The sequence below is a fragment of the Bactrocera dorsalis genome, chromosome 2, assembly GCF_023373825.1.
Source record: "Bactrocera dorsalis isolate Fly_Bdor chromosome 2, ASM2337382v1, whole genome shotgun sequence".
Lineage (NCBI taxonomy): Eukaryota > Metazoa > Arthropoda > Insecta > Diptera > Tephritidae > Bactrocera > Bactrocera dorsalis.
In genome coordinates, this window is record NC_064304.1 from 34,768,277 (window position 1) to 34,791,944 (window position 23,668).

Here is a 23,668-nt window from a genome sequence, read left to right on the forward strand (position 1 = left end):
TGCAATTAACGAAAATTAAATAATTTCTTTAATTAGTTTTAATTAATTATGTATTAATTATTTTATAAAATTATTTTTTACAATTATTAAAATTAAAAGTATGAATTCAATTAATTAATTAAATTATTTTTACAATAATTAACTACTTTAATATTTTAATTAATATCAATGCTTAATTAAAAAAAATTAATAATTTAATTTAATTTCTTAAGTATGTAATATGAAATTTTAATTGAATTATTTTTAGGTATAAAACTTTATTAACTCAGTATCTAATTTTTTCAATAAATTTTAAAATTTATAATATTTTTAAATTCGCAAATTATTCACCATTGTACGACCTGGTGAACACTAATGTTTGTAGAAAGTCATAAAAAATGCTGAGTTCAATTGGCACGTAATCCAATGAAAGAGAGGGGTACATACATACATACATATGTATGTATATCAACATAACTTCCTCACTTTTATCTATAGGAGATATCATATCAACAACAGTGCCATTGAAGACATTTTTCTCAATTTTTATAACTTCTTTTTAATATTTCTCTGACATTCTCTCGTCACATTTACATTCTCAGTGTGTGCTTTCACTGTGCGGTTCCTCAGCATGACCCACTGCCATTGAGGCTTTCCGCATAAACATTATAATCCAAGTACTGCACGTACTATATTTATTTACATAAATATACATATGTACATAAATACATATATAAGATATATGTATGTATATGCATCGTTAAATGCAGCGGTTGGTTCACTAAATCTTCACGTGCTCCAGAGTTGATGGAGCTATTTTTCTGGTGGGGCAGTGAAGCGGCTCCAAGAGCGATTTCATACAATTAAGAGTCTACGTTTAGTTGAGACGCTGAAATCAGTTGACTCAAGCAGAGCACAAAGCATAATATATACTCGTATATAATTAATGAATAAATGAGTGATGAGAGTAAAGAGATTACGATAATAGCTAGCGGAGTGAAACACTTTGCTGTTTTGTTGTTATTTACTTGTTTCAATTATTTTCCAGTGTTTCCAACACTTCAATTTGAAAACACGAATAGAAGAATTACATTGGTTTTTTTAAATAATTAAGTACTAAAATTAAATTAAGAATTTTCGACAATATTTTTTTATTTAATAAATAAATATTGTTTAAATGTAACATGGCAATACCATTTATTGTGTTTACACCCAGTAGTGCTAAAGTATCATGTCGCTGTTATATTGAACTGCGACAGTCAAGCGATCTCTGCCTACAAGATTAAATCGCTACTGGTGCAGGAATGTAGAGAACGGCTGAACAGTCTATTGGAACGTAACGAAGTGCACCTGAACTGGCTGTCCGGTCACAAAAGTAGAGCCGGGAATGAACTGGCTAATGAGCTCGCCCACCTCGCAGCATACACTAACATGGTAGGACCTGAACCCTTCATTGCGGTTGTCCTCTTACCATAAAGAAGCTGCTCCGCAAGGTGGAAGGAGTAAACAGATAGAGATATTGACAACAACTCCACGGCATGCGCCTTGCAAAGTTGTTAGTGAGTGATTACAACAATATGTAATCAACCTGCCACAAACTCAGGCTACTTGTCGCACTCTACACTGGCCACTGTAAGGTCAAGAAGCACTTAACTAACATGGACCTAGCTTCTTTTGCGAATTGCCGGTTCTGCGACATGGAACCTGAAACTCCAGAACAGCTGTTAATTTACTGCACAGCAATCTGCAGACGCAGGATAAAGGCCCTTGACAGCTCTTAAATCTCTTCAGGTTGCTCTTCGTCCGAAATGAGGCAATTTTGCCCATACCCGTTGAGCCAGATCAGGGGGTCATCGCTGGACAAAATTTAGCACGTAAACGGGCCTTTTCGGCCTTTAGAACAAAACTGTGATTGTGAAATATTGGAACTCTAGATTGTACAGCTACTGTCAAAAATTCTAATTTTTCAAGGAGAGTATTTCTTTATAATGGCAGGAATAATAATAGTTTTAAGTAATGATGCTAATGATATGGGTATGACCAATTTAAAATGAAGAAATAGTCCAAAGAATATATCGTCACCTAAAATTGTATACAGTTCTTTTAATAAAAATACACTATTTTGCTTGTAACCTAAGTTAGCTTCTCTTATTTTTTCCCTGACTGTATTTAAAACATATTGTCGCTAAGTATTAAATTATTTTACTGATAATTATAATCTCCACTTCCAGTAAGGTAATCTTTTCTAAATGTATAATTTTTAATACTGTGGATTAAATTGTTTTAAAAAACTCTTAGAACAAAAGTGCATTTGTTGACTTATCCACATTCATAACTATTAATATGATTCTAATCCGTGGGTTTACCAGTATATAAAAATATTATCTAATACTAAATGGCAAACTAATCAGCAAATGCGCATATTTATATAAATTGCAACAGCTGTGAAATGCAAATCTATATATTTTTATTCGTGAATATATTTTAAATGCATTTATTCAAAGATTTCAATTTAAGATTAAAATAAAACGAACAAATAGCTTAAAATTTTCAACTTGAAACAAGCATATCTTGCTAAGTATTTTAATATTAAAATTATCACATTTTCGTGACGCATTATTGTTGTGCAACGTACAGCTATTTATGTATATAATATGCGAAATTATTTTTTATGAAGGAAGTTTAATCGATTGATACATTCATTGCTGCAAAAATTTTGTAGAATGTGCCCCCTGTTGCCAGTTCAACTCAAATATGTACCTACTATTTGCATATATGGAGAAGGTAGCCTTGCAGTCAAATGAACGAGGCATAAGCCACACTACAGCCATAATGAACCACTAGCCCTACTAGACAGCCAACTGCCGCTTTTCGAACAAGAAATTTCTCTTCTTTATTTGTTGGTGACAGCGAGCTGTCCATTGTCAGTTTTCTGTCAGAAATATATAGGTTTTATACTAAAAACTAGTTACTTCATTTTACCATAAACTATTCAGAATTAACAAAAAATTATTTTTTATTGAAAAAATCAGAATAATCTTACTTTTCTAAGCAAATTTTACAAAACAATTTTATACTTCTACTGCCTACTTCTATTACTAATTCGCAAACTAGTGTTCTTCATAACTAGTTGACTCTCTCACTAATCATATGCTAGGCATACTATACATACAACTGTACTATTTATGTATATACATATATACAAGTAGAGTACTGCAATTTCTGAAAATATTTATTGATGATTTTGGTGTGAATTTCCGCTGACGTAGAGAATATTGCGTAAGCAATGGCAAAGTCAAAGAATATGTGATGAACAGTGTTCATAACGATAAACTCACACAATCGGGATAACAATCTAGTGGTGGTCTCGGTATATTCTTTGAATATGGTACATGTTTACTTAAGTAAAGTGTATATAGGTATATAGTGCAGCGATGTCGGTGTTATGACTAAGAGGGCAGTGCACTGCGAGACGTTCATTGTGATAATGGGAAATGATGAAATCGGAGACACTAAAAACAAATGCAGTATGCGAAATTGTATGTTACATTTGAAAACAACAACAGGTTGTTTACACGCACGAAGTAAGTGGTACGTAAATTGATGTATGATGTATGTAATTGTAAAATACATACATATGTATATGGTGTGTTTCTAGGCAGAAGGTTGGAATGGCCTGATGTGAAGTTGTTTATGAACCTTATTACTTAAGTATATTATTGCTTTAAATATGAAATATAAATTATACTACTGAATGTATAAATATATTATTGTATATATTATATAATTTAAGATTTTTATATTATAAGTTTTTATATGACGATATGAATTTTTATATGTATAGGTATTATTGATATAAAATATTTTTTATCTTTGAAGCACTCTTCCGCCATTTTAGGCGAATTTTTTTCAAAAATTGGGGACTAAGAGTTTTCTAGGAACTAAGCATTAGATATAACCTAGGAAAAATAAATAATTTCAGCTTGGCATATTTCTATCAATTAACTCTCACTCATTTCAGCACATAAAAAACTTTCATTACACAAAACTTCCGAACTTCGAAGTCAATAAAAAAAGTCTCTGCAAAATTTTCATGTGAATCGTTCTTGAGAAGTCGTGGGTAACGTTTTGGCAAAAAAAGCGGTTTCCAGAAAATACGCGTTTAAGTTTCGCGTATACCTATATCTCCGATACAATACCTATATCACCGATTCTGTTTTTATTGGGGAAGTAAGAGAGAGGGCGAGTTTGTTCTAGTGAAATGGACATTTGAAAAATGAAAAAATAACAATATAGATCAGTGATCTGATTCTTGTTTTTGGAAAAGAAATTAAGGTGTTTTGAATGCGATATGTAATGATTCTCTTTTATTCATGGAAGATATAAGAAAACTGATCGATCAATCCAGATAATAATCGCAACAGTGAGATCACTTCAGAGCGGTGTTTGACGTTGTTTTTTCTCAATACGAAAAAATTTCAATATGCGATCTCCTCCGAGCAGCTGAAACAGGCCAATAAGGTGTCAGCATTCTACTAGGTCAAGTTATTTCGGTTCATTTGGCGAAGAACAATACTCTCTCTCTCAACACACACAACGCACACCTCCTCCGTCGCCATGACAAAATTAGGCGACTTAGACTACGTACTGGCGGCCAGAGTAGTCCCAGTCCTAGTAGTTTTAGTTAAAAGTTTTTTTCATGCGTTTTCGAACAACATTCCTTGCATGAGTGGCGTTCATAACATTCAATTTCTAACGTGCATAATGCTTTCTTCTCTTACGATATAAACAATTGAGTTCTCACTCAAACGAGATCTTTACGTAGGTGTAAATGATGTAATCTTACTTAGAAGGCGCGAGTAAACTGGATATAAGTGGATGTTCCTTCATTTACTTTAGCTAAATATGCACAACTTGTTTGATTTGCAGAAGCGCCCAAATTCGCCTGCACCAAGCCGCCACACCGCTATCTACTCGTATTATCCCATTATCTACGAGTATTTCAACATTTGTATTTACATGTAGCTGTAAACCAAACATAAATAATGGCTATGGGCGAGAAAGCAAATCTGTGGTTTATATACATGTCATTAGGGTGTACGTTATTTCCCAAGCAATTTTTTTTACAGACACCATGTCGTATGAGTAACGAAGAATTTACATATATCATATGTGGGAATTGTATGAATGTTCAGTACATTTAATGCCTAACTTTAACTAAGAATACATTTTAAAATAACTTGTTTATGAAAAAAATTACGCAGGCCTTTTTTGGTGATCAGACAATTTTGTATTGGAATATCTTTCTTTCAAAGTTGTACGTTAACTTTTTTAACCCAAAATAGCAATAAACTCCATGTATACATATACATATGTATATGACCTGAGAAAGAAGATATGAAAGCAAAGTTGGATAATTTTTTAGCGCAAAAACTGAAACTTCATGGCACGCCTGCAAAAAAAAAATTAACTCGGACAACGGTGTGTTTAACGTGGGTACCTGCTGACGAACAGTACCTGCTGACACTAACCACTTTGGTAGAGTTCGAGGCACATCTCAACCCTCTGCGGAACTTTGGATTTGGCAATGCAACTCCCGCATTCGGGTTTTAACTACAATCACCACGATACTTCCTGAGGGGTTAGTCCGCATGAGCAGGTTGAAGCGAACTCCAATAGCTCCTGCTCTCCGTGGTATCAGAATTAAATCTCCTGTCAGACCTCGTGGCCGAAACTGCAGCCAGCTGAGCTTGTATACTGCTCTGGACTGGTGATCAGGGGTTGAACCCCATACGCACATTACACGTACACACCATTCACACAACAAACTAATCCTAAAATCCAGTTAAACGCCAATTCATACGCAAACGACCCTAGCTGTTCAGCATTCCGAGTAGTGGAGATCACAATGCTAACGTCTAAACGTCCATCAGTCCAGCCAATCCCCATATCAATTCAGATCCCTAATATCCTTAAAAGTAAATCATTCTGCAATAGCATGCCCCTAATTCTCGACTCGCCCCCACACAAACACCCCGAGTTATCAGATACATAGGTGCCTCTGATGCAAAAATGCATTTAGAGGCCCATACCGCGCGAACCTCAACGAATCTAACGCCCCGAATGTACTCGTAAGTCTCCCGACCGTTATGGTTATTGTCCCACCGGTCTTGCCACCTACACCTGACCCCATCATCTAGAACCCTCTTGCTCCCTAGATATCCCACCCTCTCCATGTCATCATCGGAAAGGCAATTTCCAAAATCTCCCATAAATGACACACTCAAGCCCTGCTTAGCCTGAATGCAACAGCAATAAATATCGGACACCTTAATGTACATACACATACATACATTTTTACATATGGACAGATGTCAGGTGCACATGTTGTTGGTTTTGCATTTTGCACGCCAAAACGCTTTGTATTATGTACTTTGCTTAAAATATTCAGACTATGTCAGCTGTTTGCAAATACACGTTCGCAGTTTATTTTTGTTGCATTTTGTTATTGTTGTTGCCGCCGTGCGTGTGTTTGTAGGTTTCTTTTTTGTTATTGTTGGTATGTCTTGCTGCAATTGTGATTCTGGCGGCAACCTTTTGCTATTGTTGTTGTTGTAACAGACGACATTATATTATTACACAACAATAACAACGACAACGACCTTCACAGCGCGGAGAGCGGGGCACAGCAACAGGAACTTGTAAATAAAGAGAAACACGTGTGCATTGGTGTGTGTGCGTTTGAGTGCATCAAAGCCGACATTGGATATAATAAATACATACATACATACGAGAGTGGCGAGTGCGCCCGGAAAATAATATTGGCGAGCTTTTAAGCAAAGCAAGCGCTGAACAGACATGAGTTAACCAATTCTAGTGAAAACAAAACGGGCTCGAAGAATATTCGGAGGGATTACTAGATGGAGATGTATTGAAATTTGCATAACGTAAAAATGTTTTTCATTACAAAATTCTTTTGAATGGAAAAATTTTTTAAAAGTATTAAAAAAAAATATTTAAAATAAATATAAAAAAATTAATTGTATCTACTAAATGTTATTTTTTTGAAATATTTTTTTAAAGTGTTATATAAGTCCAATATCCTTACGATGATCGGCACAGTTTTTCATTTAAACCATTTCTCGAAACACCTTTTTAATTTCAGTTGAGGTGTGCGACGAAAAAAGCTGACGACAGTCGGGTCTAAGTAATCGGAACGAACCCGGATTTTCGTCCGGCTGTCAACTCTGCAGCATGCCTTGAAATTACTTCAGGAGTGTTTTTGCCGCTACAACAACAACAAGCTTTCCTTTCTACTAATGTGGAATTATATGCCGAAATTCGATTATTATTCACTTTCATATTGGAGAGACCTTTCAATCAAACTAATATTTCAAAGGCATATGTTTATAGAGCTTTGTAAAAATCCAAGTGGAACCATCAGTAACCATCATTCCATACGATATTCAAAAAATACGGGCTTTAACGAAGTGTGACTACGGAAAACCAGCGAAATGCAATGTCTCGGAGTGATGTTTCTCAAGTAGAAACATTATTAATCCGCTAAGATTAATTATTTGAGCCTTAGCTATAACAAAAAGGGTTCGAGACCCCTCATCTATGGGGGACCTTTAACTATTGCGGTAAAACTGCATTCATACCATAATCCCGCATATGTAAGCATATATGTATATATCTATGTATATAATGTGTAATAATTCAATGTAAGTATTTATCCGAGTGCCAGTGGCAAAATGTGCTGAGCTCTATCACTGCAACAGCAGGTGGTACACACCCATTTTATTTGTCAGCGGGCTTGTCTCGTGTGACTTTCGCGAAAGAATAAAGCAGCACAATACATTCACACTACTATGTTATATGTATATAATATATACATATGCATAGTATATATTGTCTGCCCTGCTCTGCATATATGTAACTGATTTATTAACGTTGCGGTAGTGCTGATTTAAGTGTGAACGTGTGTGTATTTGTTTATTCCAATGTTGGTATGGTGTATGTGCTTTGATATATGGCGATCCCCTGCAGTAACGCTGCAGATATGCAGGGACCGTGCAACTGTCGCATTTAGCACAATTTTTACATCCGCCAAACCAATTTTTATGCAACAACAAATTCAAGTTCAGCAAAGTGTACCAAAACACAAGAACATTTTCAGTGCGAACGCATTAATTTATTAACAATTTTTAAATCAAAATATATTTTGTTACATGGAGACGTTTTTCAAGAATGTTTTTCATGGATTTTGAAGCTAAAACTGATATTATTTCTAAAAGTAAAGCAGTTAACATCCCAGCATTATAAGTTTTCACATTTTGAAAATAAATTATTAAACAATAAGATACTAATCCAAGCCCATCTCATTCCAATAAAATTCTAATTACTCTTTATATAATCTGATTATAAATCGCTCGGTTCGTTGAAATATATTACATAGTACCTTTTTCCAGTACTTTAGTAAAAGACATTTTATGGAAAAAGACTTGTGTCTTTATTTTTCATAACATTTCATATTATGAAATTCTGGAAAGTTTTTTGTTTGGCTCCTAAATGTATGCTTTGATGTTGGGTTGATAATTCACTACTCAAACATATTGAACGCAATGATGAGAGTGTTTTATTCGGTAATTTTAGTGGCATAAAGGATCGGCAAGAGCAAAAGTGTAATTAATTATCGTCGAAGAGTAAATGAGTATTAGTTTGTATGATGGTATATCTGATCAAACTTTTCCTAATCCAAGATGATTAATTAAACTGCGTACGCAAACCGAATGGATTGCTAAAAACTCTTTTGATGTTCGTCAAAGTTTGATCTCCATACATCAATTAGTATGTGTTTGAACGCGAAAAGTTTGTCTAGAGATTTTTTTGAAAATAGTTTAATTACACGTTTACTTGAGTTTTGTGTTTCAATTTCAAGGATTCGGCATCGTCAAAAATACTACAGAAATGATTTAAGTACTAGAAAATCATCATGATGGCATAAGAGATATAGCACAGGTTCTCAAGACCTCTTATAAATCAACTCAACATTATTTAGTTAATGTATTGGGTATGAAGCCTATCAATGCGAGATTTGTACCAAAAGAACTGAATCTTTTGCAAAAACGACGTCGAGTAGCATGCCTCAAATAGATCGTTTTGTCAGCACGGATCAAATTTGCGTTATGTTCGCTATCCGGCTACACCCGACTCGGATATTTTCGAACGTTATTTTTAAAAATTTCAAAGTAGTTGCTTTTGAATCTACATATATTTTGGACAAATTGTTCTTCAATAATAAAGTCCGAACGGAAAATTGGCATACTTGCCAAGATAATTTAAATAATGTAATTTAGAAACGAGCTCTCATCAATTTTTTTTTAAACCTACTGATCTTATTATATACGCAATGTGAAAACAAGTTGTGAAATAAATAAAAATTCAACAAAAAATATTGGAAACATTTTTAAGTTATGAAAAATAATCACATTAAATTGGCAATTAATCACATTGGAATTTTAATAAGTAACTCACACATAGCTCTAGATATGTAATATATGCATATAAGTATGTAACTGTATAGGTATATACAAATATTATACACGGTTTTCCAATAAGACTGATATGAGTTCTTTAAAAAAATAATAAAAAAATCAAGGAAGTTCATATGTTTTTTATTTAATGTGATACAATCAGTATAATTAAATTCTGAATATGACTTCATTTAAAAGGTCTCCACGACTTCTTTTGCGGGAACAAATTCGATGAAGCTAATTTTCGTGTACTTTTTCCACTAAATAAAGTCGTATGTCATGAAAAACACATTCAATATTGACTTCTTAAGCTTGAAGATAGTGTAGTTCATTGCCAAAGACCAATGACATCAAATATCCCCACAAAATGTAGTCTTATGGTGTTAAATCCCAAATCCTTGGAGGCCATTCAATGTCACAATATCTTGAAATAATCGAATCTCCAAACTTTTCTGGTTGTTGCACGTGTTGTGTGGCACGTAGTCCCTTCTTGTTGGAACTATTTACTATTATTTTGATAATAAAATGGAATAATTTGCAAACGTTGCTCTTGCGTATATCTTTCCATGCTGAAAATGTAAACATTACTGAATACAATGAAAAAAAATCACAGATCATGACATTTGTAATAATGACAGTAACGACACTCAGAACTCATATCATCCCTATTGGAAAACCCAGTATATGTGAATATTCATCTATGATGATGTATATGATATAGTATTTCTTTAAATAGTCTACTTCATATACACTCATACATATCTACTTATATTATATAGTATTGCATTAAATATAAAGGCGTTGTCTTAAGTGATCAATTGTGGTTCCATAATAAGTATATATGTATGTATAATAAACCCTTAATACAATGTTCGATAATAAGTTGTTGAAATTGTTCTAGTTATATAAAATATAAATTTAAAAGTAGAATAAGCTCGTTTAACACTCGTCTAAGTACTCAATTTAGGTACTTTCCAAGTACTGTGTGGTTAGTAATTGCACATGCTTCTCCTTATGCAACTTTGTGCAATTAGAAAGTGCAATGAATTGCAAATATGGAAGACTTATTTCTGAACACAGAAAAAAGTATTGTATTATATAGTTTTCATTGCTTTGGCGGATGCGGTAATGATTACATAAAGTGGTTAAGTACTTGTGCACGTAACTTGGCAATCGCCAAACACAATCACTGTCAAAGGCGAAAGCAATTAACTGGAAAAACGCTAATTAAAACCGCACCGCTATCGTTTAGCAGCAATAATTTGTATTTGAAAGTGTTTGGTTTGACATGCGTTTGCGTGTGCGTATACATAAGTATAGTATATGTATGTTATTGATGGAATGTAAACACATTGTGGGGGTTGCTCGAATTCGATGTTGACTGACGCCTTTGGTGTAATACAGTTATTTCACGCGTAATGTGAAGTACACCAAAATATCTTCATGCTGACGTCGGCAGCAAAGTGTGAGAAACTATTTTCAAAATTTGGTCGGAATACCAGGATGGTGCTATTGTTACTGGCGATGAGTCTTGGATCTATACGGAAAAAGACCATCATCGTGGCAAAGGTGACCTGAAGCTGAAAAAATCGCGTCAAAGCAGATAAAAAATCAATGTCAAGTATTCCTAAATTATCGAGGAGAGGTGCACTGCGTATTCCCAAAAAATACTATTTAAGTGTTATGCGTCGTTTCCGAGAAGCTATTCGTAAAAAGAGGCCGGAATTATGTTCCAATAACTTTTGGTTTTTACACCACGTTAATGCACCGTCATATACTACATACATACATTGATTCTTCGCATTGGAAAAAACGTTAGCACAAGTGTATTGGGGTCAATTAAATATGAATAAAAACCCCAACGCCTGAACTTCTAAGTGCTCGCCCGCTATGGTACCTAAAACTCCAATATAATTGATCATAAGCCCTTCACAAATCGTCTAAGTCTATCACAAATTTGTTGAGGTGGCTAATGTCTCCTGGTTCGCCGAAGTTAAGGCTGCCGAGATGTTGCAACCTCAGTATTGCAAAGACTAGACAATGAAGAAGAGAGTGTGTGGATGTTTCTATCTCACGCTCTTCGATAGAACTTTGAGAACTTGCGCAAGACAAGATTTGTAGCTTTACCATACGAATGCCAATGTTCAGTTAGAACCCCTACGATTCAACAAGACAAACTTTGCTAAGTTTAAGTAGTTTAGTAGATATTTTGCGTTGTGAGATCCGTTTCCCATCTGGCTTCGCAGTTACTAGTGATTCCGCTCCGACCGGGCACCCAAACGATTCTGATGATGAAGTAGCTTGATGCTTTTCCTAGTGAGGACATACACTCTTTAACTCGCTTTGAGCGCACAGTTAGTGAGCTTAGCGCTAGTATTGTTGCTCTGCTGTCGGAGTAAATGCTCACCTACCTGAAAGAAACTGCACTTCGTAACACCTGCCACAATAGTCCGGTAGCCTGCAGTTAAGATTGACGTAGACCTCTTTACAGAAATCTCCCCTCCAACCTTCTCTCTCAGCAACCTATAATAAAAATCTGACGGAAAAATAATGGTAACTAAAGGAAAAGAGCCCTTTGCTAACAAAACCATATGCCTAGAACCTCAAAAACTTGGGTATTCAATATGACCTCTTGGCCGTAGCTCATACTCAATCGCTTCCGAATTTCATATCGAATTGATTTTAAGGTAAAACACATTGAAACATCGGTTTCCGTAAAAATAGGAATAATTTTTTCGCCTTCTAATGCTCCATACTTCCTTTTTTATTGTTAATAAAGAGCTCAAGATAAATGACAAGGGAATTGAAACACAAATTGGATTACAATACTAAGGATCGTGGGAAAAAATACAAAGTTTAATAAAAACAACTCAAGTCAACTTACTTATCCATGACGTTCACCATAAAGTTCTCTAGCGGACAGGGTGTAAAATTTGCCGCGGTAAGGTATGTCAGTCGTAAGATGCGATGCCATATGCACTATGTCTATTTTTGAAATATTTTCCTCGAAATTTCAGCATAGTTTTGTCAGAAATAGTGCTATAATACTTGGTTTGAACTGATATTATAGACTAATTCCTTCTAATGAAAAGACATTTGGAGTTCAAAGCGGCAAATGTCACCAGTCATTGAGTTCGACTGGTGCTCAACTGGTTGTAGCAAAAGCTACAAGGTATGACCGGAGACTTAAATCTGGTACCGTTGGAGTTCGCTCCAATTATTTTTGAACGGCCTCGAACCCTCCGCCCGAACAATTGGAACCAAACAATACTTGCAAAAAGGATGGGGAGCTGATCAATACATTGCTTTGATCTATATGCTTTTAAGCACCGTGAGGTTAGGCTGTCGACGGCAGGTTCTCACATAAATCACAATGATTGTAGTTCACCACATAGTATTTCTTATGCGTATTTACGTAAGATTAAAAAAAAAAAATAAAAACGATTGCGATTACTACATTCACATGCCATAAACTCAAATATTATTTCATGACACCCTCATCATAACATTGCTCATCTGCTCCGAACTGGCAACCGTTAGCTGTCAGCAAGTGAATAATTAACATTTTTTCTTTCAAGTTTCTGCCGGTTTCACATCGGTTTGAACAAGGTGAGATGTGATAAACGCCTTTGATAGCATGTAATATTTATAAAATGATAAGAAGAGATTTTTGTTTTGATTTTTTTATTGTTATCAGTGCATTTGAATATATCAACTAATGAGAGAGAGACAATGATTTCATTTTTATGCACAAAATCAACTGAAACTTGATTTAAATGACAAAAAAAAAATTTAAAATTATATAAGAAAACAACGATTTTAACAGAATAAAATATTTAAAAATAATTATAATTTTTTTTACGAAAATAAAAAAAATCAACAAATTGTTGCCTTCGCCTACCTCATTCAATTCCTTCTTTTCCACCATTTTTTTCTTTGACTTGCACTATCTGTTGCTGTAGCTATGTACGTGTGCTATAAGCAAGAATGTGTATTTATTTATAATTTTTCAATTGCTTTAACAAATATCGACGCACAAATATCTTTCAATTTTGCAAAATTCTATATTTTTGCCAAATTTCCGATTTTCGCACAACACACCCACGTCAATTGCAAAACACTATAATATATGCACTCCCTAATATGCATGTACCGTATGTACATAAAGGTGTAGAGTAATATATATATATGTAGCTATATAGATTCGTCTGCACACTTTTCACTTCTCCACCGAGCTGCACACACACACGAGTCAACGCTGAATGCTATGCTGCGAGCGTCGCGTTAATGTCAAATACCGAATTACGACTGAGGATCGTTGGACTAGCCAAACACCCGCAATGTGGCGATTTTCTGAGGATTGACGGCATTTGCCACTAGAACGAATTGCGCCGCTGTGTGAGTGTGTGAGCAGATTATTTTCGATTGTGCGTCAAAGAGCCAAGGAGCGTAGGCAAACATTTCTATGTACGATTATACATTTACATATCTACATATATATCAGTTAGCTGTGCATTAAGTTAATTTGAAAGCTTATTTAATAATTATGCGGGTATACATTTTAATCAAATGCAATTACATTTACTTAACATTCATTATATTTTGATTAATAAGCTTGTTTGTAATTATTTACACAACAATTGTCACACCATTTTCCTCATTCATATGTGTTTCCATTCAAATGTCGCTCATTGTATACATATCTACATACATATATTCGTCGTCGAGCGCTAATTTGTATTTGTTCAGTGATTCAGTGAGAACTTTTCCGCACATTTTCCCGTCGCCGAGTCCGCAACTTTCTACGCTTCTCCAAGCAGCATGCGAAAAAGCTCGCAAATCTGCTGTGAATGCTCACAAGTCGCACGAATACATACTCACAACTTCGTATGCTGTTTATTTGCGCATACTGTTGTAGAAATCTGTACTCAAATTGTTGTGTGTAAATATAAACAAATTCATATATTCTTAAATAATTATTATATAAATTACTTTTATGTAATATGGCAACGAATAATTTCTTTAAAATAAATAAATATTTAATTATTCAAGCGTATTTATTATATCGCCTTTAAAGTAATCCCCCGAACAAAAACAAAGACCATCATCATGATTTTTGAGCGGCTTTGGCAATTTTTTTTTTATTTCGTCTCGTTTTTTTTTCTTCCATTCCGATGATTGTTGACTTGCTTGCATGTCAAACTTATAAAACCATGTCACTTCGGCAGTTGTAATGTATGTGGGATCGGAATTCGCACGATCAAGCATGTCTAAAGAAATCTGTTAACAGTACTATTTCTGAAAAAAAAAATTGAACTTTAACGAGACGAATAGAACAACAACGCGTTTCATAAATCATTCGAACGGGCTCGCGAAAGACGTGGCGTACACTTGCTATCTCTCTTACACTTTCATGACGATTAAAGCACCATATCCTTAGCTGCTTTAATATTTTCATCAGTGGAAGCGGTCGAGGGTCGTCCAGAACGAGGCATGTCTTCAACAATCTCTCGACCGTCTTTGAAGGCTTTGTACCACTCGTAGGCTTGTGTTTTTGATAAAACTGAATCGCCGTAAACCTTTTCCAGCATTCGCAACGATTTCGAACACGATATTTGGATAGAAATACAAAATTTGAGACAAATTCTTTGGTCAATATTTTTATCGGTTGTAAAAATCGCAGTGCACTACTGACGAGTGCGGACTCAAGTTGCTGTATGCAAACTGGTTGACAGATCGCAATTATAACTGGCATAGTTATAAAGGACAGTCCTATGAAAATACATTTGTTTGAAATATTATTTACCCGACGAATTTAAATTAAAATTTCCGGGTGCTTTTTTGACTTAATGTAAGTTACATATTCTGTGTCTAAATTCATATATTTAATGTTGCAAATTTTCAATAGATAACACTGTATATATAAAATTCGGCTATTTTGGGACACACCTTGTATGTAACTATTTTTACATATGTACGCTGATATATGTATGTAGGTATCTGCAGTTGTAAATATAAACCATATAAAAAGTTTATTCTGAATGTCATCAGTGCCGAAAGTTAGATAAATTACATAGAGATATTACGGTAGTTGATTCGTACAACTACTATTTGTGTAATACAGACTGGCGAATCGTGCTCCAAACACAATTAACTTACTTCCTTTTTTTATTTGCCAGGTTATTATTAAAATTTATTTAAAAATTAATGATCAAGGTACCGAAATGAGAATAGTGCAGCGTTACCATGCTTTGCAGTTCGTCATTTCTGCGCAAAACGTATTCAGACAGGATTTTGGCGGCAATCCCCCGAGTAGATGGGCCATTTTGAGATTGGTAAACATGTTTGCTGAATCTGGAAGTGTTGCAAGAGAATCGTACCATCAATATCCGTATGTTCAAGTGCAAGAAACAATCGCGGTTATTGCATAGTCAATTCTGGCAAATCCAAGAGTTCCGACGCGCAACTTATCGGCACAACTTGGAGTTAGCTGACGGTCATTACAATGGATAGTTCACGATGACTTGGATATGTTTCCGTACAAATTTCAAATAGAAAAGTTCAAAAATCCCTCTAGATGTGCCTAAATGTCTATTCAAGTTAAAGCAGCTCCAACGAAAATTTTAAAACAAATTAATATCTCAACTCCACTTTCCGCTGGCCGCCAAGATCACCTGACCTAACTGCACCAGACTTTTTTTTAAGAGGTTATATCAAGACAAAGGTGTACAAAACAAAACTCAGAAATCTGACTGAATTCAAACAGTCCATTAAATCGATAATTGAGGCAATATCGTCATCAACCCTTCAACCCTTCAGGCCGCAATGACTAATTTTCTAATTAGCTGGCGTATAACCGTGACTGAGCCGGAGTCCATTTACGCCCCATAATTTTTCAAATAATTATATATATAATTTATTTAATTAATTATATAAATTCAAATAAAATTTTATATACCTAAACAAATAAGTGTAATGTATTGATTACAAAAAATTGATTACGGTTTGTTTTTGTGGCACGATTCGCCACCCTGTATGTAAATGCTATACATAATCTACATATATATATACAAAAGTTAGTGTATAAAGGCATTCATAAGTTAAGTAGATAGCCACTTGATATTTGATGTTTGCGCAGTATTATTTAAAAAAAACAACAATAATTAAAGTAATAAGAAGTAAAAACAACAATTAAGGTGTGCACCTGATGAACTAGGTGTATATACCGGCTGCAAATTAAGCAAATACATTTATTAAGCATTTCACTCCTAATGCAAAGCTTAACTTAACTTAAAATAATAGAAATATTATGAAATACTTAAAGCAAGATTTGTAATTTTGCTATATAATGGTAGAATATAAATGTAAAATTTAGGATCGAAGCTTGAATACAATACCCTTCACAGGTGTATCTTATATAACAAATAAGTATTTGTATAACTAACATTTTGCTAGTTCTTTCTTAAAACTATTTAATATAAAGAATCTACAAGTCAAATTAAGGTAATATAATAAGGAAGAAAAATCGTTTATGAAGATTTCGATTTTTATCGGTATCTTTCCATGGCAATGATATGCTACAGTGATCCATTCTGCACAATATGTTCAAAGATTTAAACGCTGCCTTGACCATAATTAGAGACAAATTTTGGAGATATCTGGTCAAATAAAAAAACGTTCAAAACATTTGCTCTTATAAAGGGTAATCCATTTCGAGGTTTTCTAATTAAAAACAAAACACATAATCTTTAAATTTAATTTAAATTTTTCACAGTTCTTTTAAATAGTATGAGGTCGCGATTGATTGAAGGATTTTTGTTTTCGACTACAACTAATATTTACAAGACAATATGTGGTAAAAATTATATTTAAATGCATACTTTTTTTTGGAAATTTGCAAAATAGTATTATTTTTCTAAATCCTTCAATTGCTCATGTCATATACTCAACTACTAACCGATACAATTTTGTTTTTGATTTTTTGGAATCCTTCGTTCATTATTCTGTCCACTGAGAGAAGACGTTTTTGGGCGATACCTCCGGAAACTAGCTGCCAATTACTGAATTTCTGAAATTTTTATGAAAAATTCACAAAATATTATTCAAAATTTGGTGAAAATAGGCATTTTTTTTGCCGTCAAAACCCACGTAACCTCTTCAAAAAAAATATGGAGTTTCTAAAAAAACTTGCTCTCAAAGAAAACCTGCTAAAGCCAAATAAGCGGTCTTAGCTAAAGTTTACAGATTACAAAATTGTATATATATAATTCCCTATTTTATATTTTGTACTCAACAATATTTTGACATAATTTAAATTTAGATATAATGTATATTACATCAATTATTAAGAGATTTTTGAAACATATTTATTAATATCCAGCAATAGTGATAACTGATTTTTATATGTACTTCTTCCAAGTATACTTTACTATTTTTTCAAAGTATTGAAACACCTTCAAAGGCCTGTAAAAGTATGCCACAATAGTGACAGCGAACTAGTACCATACTTGTAGATATATGTATATAGATTTTGATAGAAAAATGTGAAAATGTAAATCACCTCTGTTCCAACTTGCCATTGACACACGAGTACGTCAGTATGTTTTTCAAGCTCATGGTCATTGGCGGGCAAAGTAAAAACAAACAGAAGCAACAACCAAACATACACAAAAGTAATTACTACATATGTACATATGTATGTGTGGATACAAGTATAAATAGGCAGTCTGCTTTTTTACATGAGAACCAGATTACGTTAAATACAAATTTCAAAATAAAAGAAAATTTTATTTTAATTTTTTAGAATTCACTTTCTTGTCAACCAAACAAAGTACATGCTTGTACATATATTTCATTGACTTTGCACGTGCTATTAATTTATGTATATAAAAAAGCAGGTATGTATAATTAAATCCGCTATTCATAAACACATATTTCCACTCATATCAGTAAAAATTATAAGCCCACTTGAGCAGCTGATTTAGCGGAAGTCTTATTGAAAGTATGTTACTCATACGTCACGTAGTCTCACGCGATAATCACGTGGAACATATAGACAATTTGTGTGTGCGTGTATATTACTTTAAAAATAAATGGAAAAAATGTCTATATACATACAAGCTATTCAACGTCAAGCTTTCGCATATCTATCCACAAAGAATTCTACATATTTTCTATATGAGAACATATGTATGTACTATCTACATATTTTGTAGATATGAGCAAATATACATTTAGAGAATAAATATTTATAATTATGTATTTTTTCAGTTTCATTTTCCAGCTTTTTTTTTCGAAGTCGGTTGCTCTGACGTATTTCGTACATGTCTCTCTTATAGCATAAAAAAGGATCATTATCTTGATTTTGATCGATCAGTTTATGTGGAAATGTAACGAGTGATCCAAGTAAAGGTACCTTTTCCAATTGCCATTCTTTGCCAGATCACGCGTAAGTCGCGTCAAGCTGTCATATTATTTTTGTTCAGTATTGCTTGGCATTTCATCTTAGAAAGGCTTACGCCTGAACAAAGTCGTTCAACTGTGCTCTTAAAAAATTCCAAGAAGATCCGACGTTTTCGAGCCAAATTTTGTTCAGCGATTAGGCCATTTTTAGCTCAATGGGTATTTAAATAGGCAAATTTTGCCACATTTGGAACGAAGAGCAATCTGAAGAGATTCAAGAGCTGTTATTTCATTTAGAAAAACAACGGTTTCGTGTGGTTTGTAGGCCGCTGGATTCATTGGTCTATATGTCTTCAAAAATGATGCCGGTCAGAACGTAACCGAAATTACGACCGTTATCGCGCCATGATAACCGAATATTTGATGACTGAAATTGAAGCTCGTGATCTCAGCGCCATTTGTTTCAACAAGAAGATGTCACTTCCCACACATCCTTTCATGCAATGAATGCTTCGGTGAGCAGACAATTTCACGTTTTGGCACAGTTTTTTAGAACCAATATCGTGTGATATCACGCCATTAGACTTTTTTCTGTGGATATAAATGGAGTCTAAAGTCTATGCGGATAATCCTGCTTCGATTCAGGCCTTGGACGCGTATCACCGCGGACGCGGATAGACCACCTGAGACGTTACCGTGGCCAACATCGTAGATTATCGGGGATAATCTTCAAAAATAAATTCCAAAGAATGTTTTTTCGAATAATAATAAACATTCCCCATTAAACTCGAAGTTTCTGTGTTTTTTCTTTAAAAAAGTAGGGAACTTCGAAATGGATCACCCTTTATATACTATAGTGGTCCTATCTGAACAATTTGCTCCTGCTTTGGTTTTGTATACAAGAAAGGTAAGCTGGGGTGTATACTTCCCCCAGCCTCCATATTCCTAATTTAAGGATTTTCACACTTCCGGTTGACTTTACACCATATTATCGGCCAATAAGTAAAATAACTTAACAAACTCGTAGTCTGGAACGTACTATAGCTTGATGCCCTAAATTATTTCCCCGACTATTCCCGAAATTCTTCAATGTTCTATTGTAAAATATGGAAAGTTTTCCAATGTGCATCTTCTTGGTTTATTTGCGGTTTACAAACAACTGAAAGCTTCAAAATCTTTATATTCGGTATGTAAGGAATATTTTATCCATTTTTGTTACAAGGGCATGATTTTATCATAAATGTATTCGTATGAGACCAAAGCACGAAAGGCCATATCTTTGCTATATGGGGCCTTTAAAAGATAAGGGTGGGCAATCTAACGTTTTAAATTTGAATTATCTATATTTCGACATTGGAAACGTCAAATACCATTCGGAAAGTGACAAATATTCAGTAAAAAGTCTAAAATTTACGAAATGGGTCGCTATTCACTATTCTACAGTTCGCAGATTGGGCAGAAGATCGTTTGACCGAGGATGGTCAATTTTACCGAAAAATCATCTTTTCGGACGAGGCTCATTTCCACATCGATGGTTACGTCAACAAGCAGAATTGTCGCATTTGGGGCACAGAAAACCCGCACGTAATCGTCGAGAAGTCAATGCACTCAACACGAATCACTGTATGGTGCGGACTTTGGTCTGGTGGAATCATCGGCCCATTTTTCTTCGGAAATGAAGAAGGAACCGTAACCATCAATGGTTATTGAAATTGAAAGCAAATTGAAGAGGAAGACTTGGACAACAGTTGGTTCCAGTAGGACTGCGCTACGTGCCATGCAGCAAACGCTACACTCCATCTTTTACGCCCTATCTTCGAAATTTAAAATTGTATATGGCCCACCCTATATAATATCATTGATAAATTTTGGACGTAAAATGGAATAATCGTACCTTAAAGTTCCTATTTCTGTAAAGTTGTATCCTAATATATTCATCCGAACTTGATTTGTATACTATAAAGGCAAAGAATCAAAAATAACTAAAGCTTGTCTTATACTATATGAGAAGAAGGCGTAATTGTCATCCAATCCATTTTTACGTAGAACTGACAGATAGTGTTATGATTCGAATTTGGTTGAAATTGGTGAGTATTTATATCATGAACATATGAACATATAAATAGTTACAGGTATTTATGTACAAATACATATGTATATAAATTAGGCCGGATCGGTTTTTATTCTATAAAATCGGGAAATGTTCTGCAGATTACTCTGAAAAACTTTGCCTAAGGGACTATAGGACCAAAACCAGGTTCGAAACAGCGATTTTTAAGGCGAAGCTTAAAAGCTGTAAAGATCAATTGTATGAGATATACATATGTATGTATTGTCCGATCTGGCTGATTCCGACAAATGACATACCAATATCTCCAAAACTGCCGTATAAATTTTTATGTTTAACAAAAAACGTTGCTTTAAAAACCGGTGGCTCGAAACCGGTTTTAGATCCATAATCCCAAAGTTTTTCAGAGTAAACGTGGAACATTGCCTTCTTCAGTCTTTTTGGATCCCTGTAAATCAATCAGTTTTATACACATACATATATGAAAATGTAACTATAGAAATGTACGGCCGCTAAATGACACTTACATCTTGACATTGAACTGGCTGCAATATCCAATGGCTCGGACAAAATATATTCATTATAACACAAAAGGCACGCGCCGACTAGATTGGCAGGCAGAAGGTATGTACTTTGTACGGCTGAAGCACTTAATTTAACAGCTGCACAGTTAGATTTTGCACTCTTCACCTCCAGCAACTCGGTCACTAGGAGCCCGCCACTTCACCACCAATAACACTTTCGCACGAATCCGCTTTTATGCTCTTTCGCCGCTCACTCTCGCAGGAACTCTCGCTTTGCACTCGTCCCTCACATACACCTCTCTGTATGTTATTGAAAGGCAACACTTGTAACTGTTTTGGTTTCGCAGCAATAGCAGCAGCAGCTCTATTAACCCTCTCTTAACTCGACTGACACGTAGGATAATTCCCGATATTGGCAAACACTTTAATTAGTAGCACTTATATCCAGCAAATTTCACACAAGCTTTCCAACAAATACAAATATATATCTCTGTGCGTGTGCATGTATGTTAACGATAGATAACAAGAAAGCCAACAACAACAACAAGAAGTGTAAAGATTGCAAATTATTGTCCACTTAGCAACACTATCCGGATGATTACCACCAGCAGTAAGTGAAAATAAAAATAGCAATAACAGTAGGGAGATCAGGAAGAGATTTTAAGTTGGCGCTGCAATAAACGGGCGCCTGAAGGAAAAGGAACAAATCAATTTCCAAGTACACGCGGCAGAATGGGAGGGCAGCAGCGCAACACTTCTCGCCTCCGCACCTCACCGTAGCACTCAACGACGTCAAACCGTCACACACCGCACTAAACTTAACCGTTTCACTTAGCTGCTCTAGTCCTCAGCGCCTCCTGCTTTGCTCTGCTCGCTGCTTTTTCACGTGTTTGACCTTTGCGATTTGTATACGGAAATTCAAATTGGTATGTACGTATGTGTGCGGGCAAGTCGATGCAAAAGCTACTAGGCGCTGTGTAGAAGATCGATTTTTCATAAAATTATAATTAACAATCACTTTCACTGTTTTATTGCATTTTAATGTAAATATAAACTTTTTCTTTAACAGATTTTTTTTATTTTTATTTTTTTTATTGGCTACGTTTGCTATTTTTATCGAACTCCAGTTGCGCTCTTTCACATTTGACCAACCACGAAGAACTGAACTCGGCTGAACCATGCGGAAGCGCGCACCGTGTCGTTGGAGAATTTTTGCAGCAAATGGAAACTCATGGAAATGTAAATGCAGAGAGAAATGTAAGGTATACTTAGTTGCAGGCGCACAAACATACATACATATGCCATATGTTTTGTGGTGAGGTGTAATTGTGCTAGATTGACATTTTAATCATGTTCGTGCTTTTAGATATCGTGTACTTTGATGACAATGATATTTAGTAAACACATAAATGTTATTAATTTATTTATTTTTTATAGAAAAAAAATATAAATTTTAATATTTATTTATATAAATTATTTTTTGGAAAAAACAATTTTGAAAAAAATATATTTTTATAAAAACAAATTATTTTTATTAAAAAAAAAAATATTTTTGTAGAAGAAAATTAAATTATTTTTATAGGAAAAAAAAATAAAAATAAATTATTTATTGTTGTAGTGCTTAGCATATTTTAAACGAAACTTTAAACTAAAATAAATATAAAACCTTTACTTAAAAAATTTATATTTAATGCCCACAACTCTCAAAAGGCCTGACTTTAACAATTATTTTGGGAGTAAGAAAAAAGAAACAATTTTTTTTTCCCTCATTCTTTGCTAAACAAAATACCCTTCACAAATAAAAAATATTACTTTGTATGACAGCTACATATGTATGTATGCATACAGTATATGCTATAGTGTTCCGGTCCGAGCAATTTCTTCGGAGATTATACCGTTGCCTTTGAAAATAGTCCGCGCCAAATTTTGTGAAGATTTCTCGACAGATACATAAAAGGTTTTCTATACAAAAAGTGGGCTTTGATCGTTCAGCTTGTATGGCAGCTAGAAGGTATAGTGATACAATATCAGCAATAAGCAGTTTCTTGGGGAGAAAAAGGCGTGTGCAAAATATAAAATCGATATCTTAAATTTCGAGCGATTAGTTCGTAATATACATACATACCGACGGCCAAACGAGGCTAAATCGACTCAGCTCG

At 34.4% G+C, this 23,668-nt stretch overlaps 1 protein-coding gene across 4 annotated transcripts in view; it reads right to left on the reverse strand.

Moving 5' to 3' along the window:
* Window positions 1-22,667, reverse strand: part of LOC105231763 (calcium-binding mitochondrial carrier protein Aralar1) — a 33,534-nt gene extending 10,867 nt beyond the window's left edge. Inside the window, exon 1 of one of the 4 annotated variants that reach the window (XM_049450426.1) lies at window positions 21,513-22,667. In XM_049450426.1, the coding sequence (XP_049306383.1) occupies window positions 21,513-21,566 (54 nt within the window). In that variant the 5' untranslated portion in view covers window positions 21,567-22,667. Of the gene's footprint in view, window positions 1-13,416; window positions 13,855-21,512 lie in introns of those variants that run through there. The other 3 variants (XM_049450425.1, XM_011213215.4, XM_029552679.2) reach the window with 3 other exon arrangements.
* Between the last annotated feature and the right edge of the window lie 1,001 nt (window positions 22,668-23,668).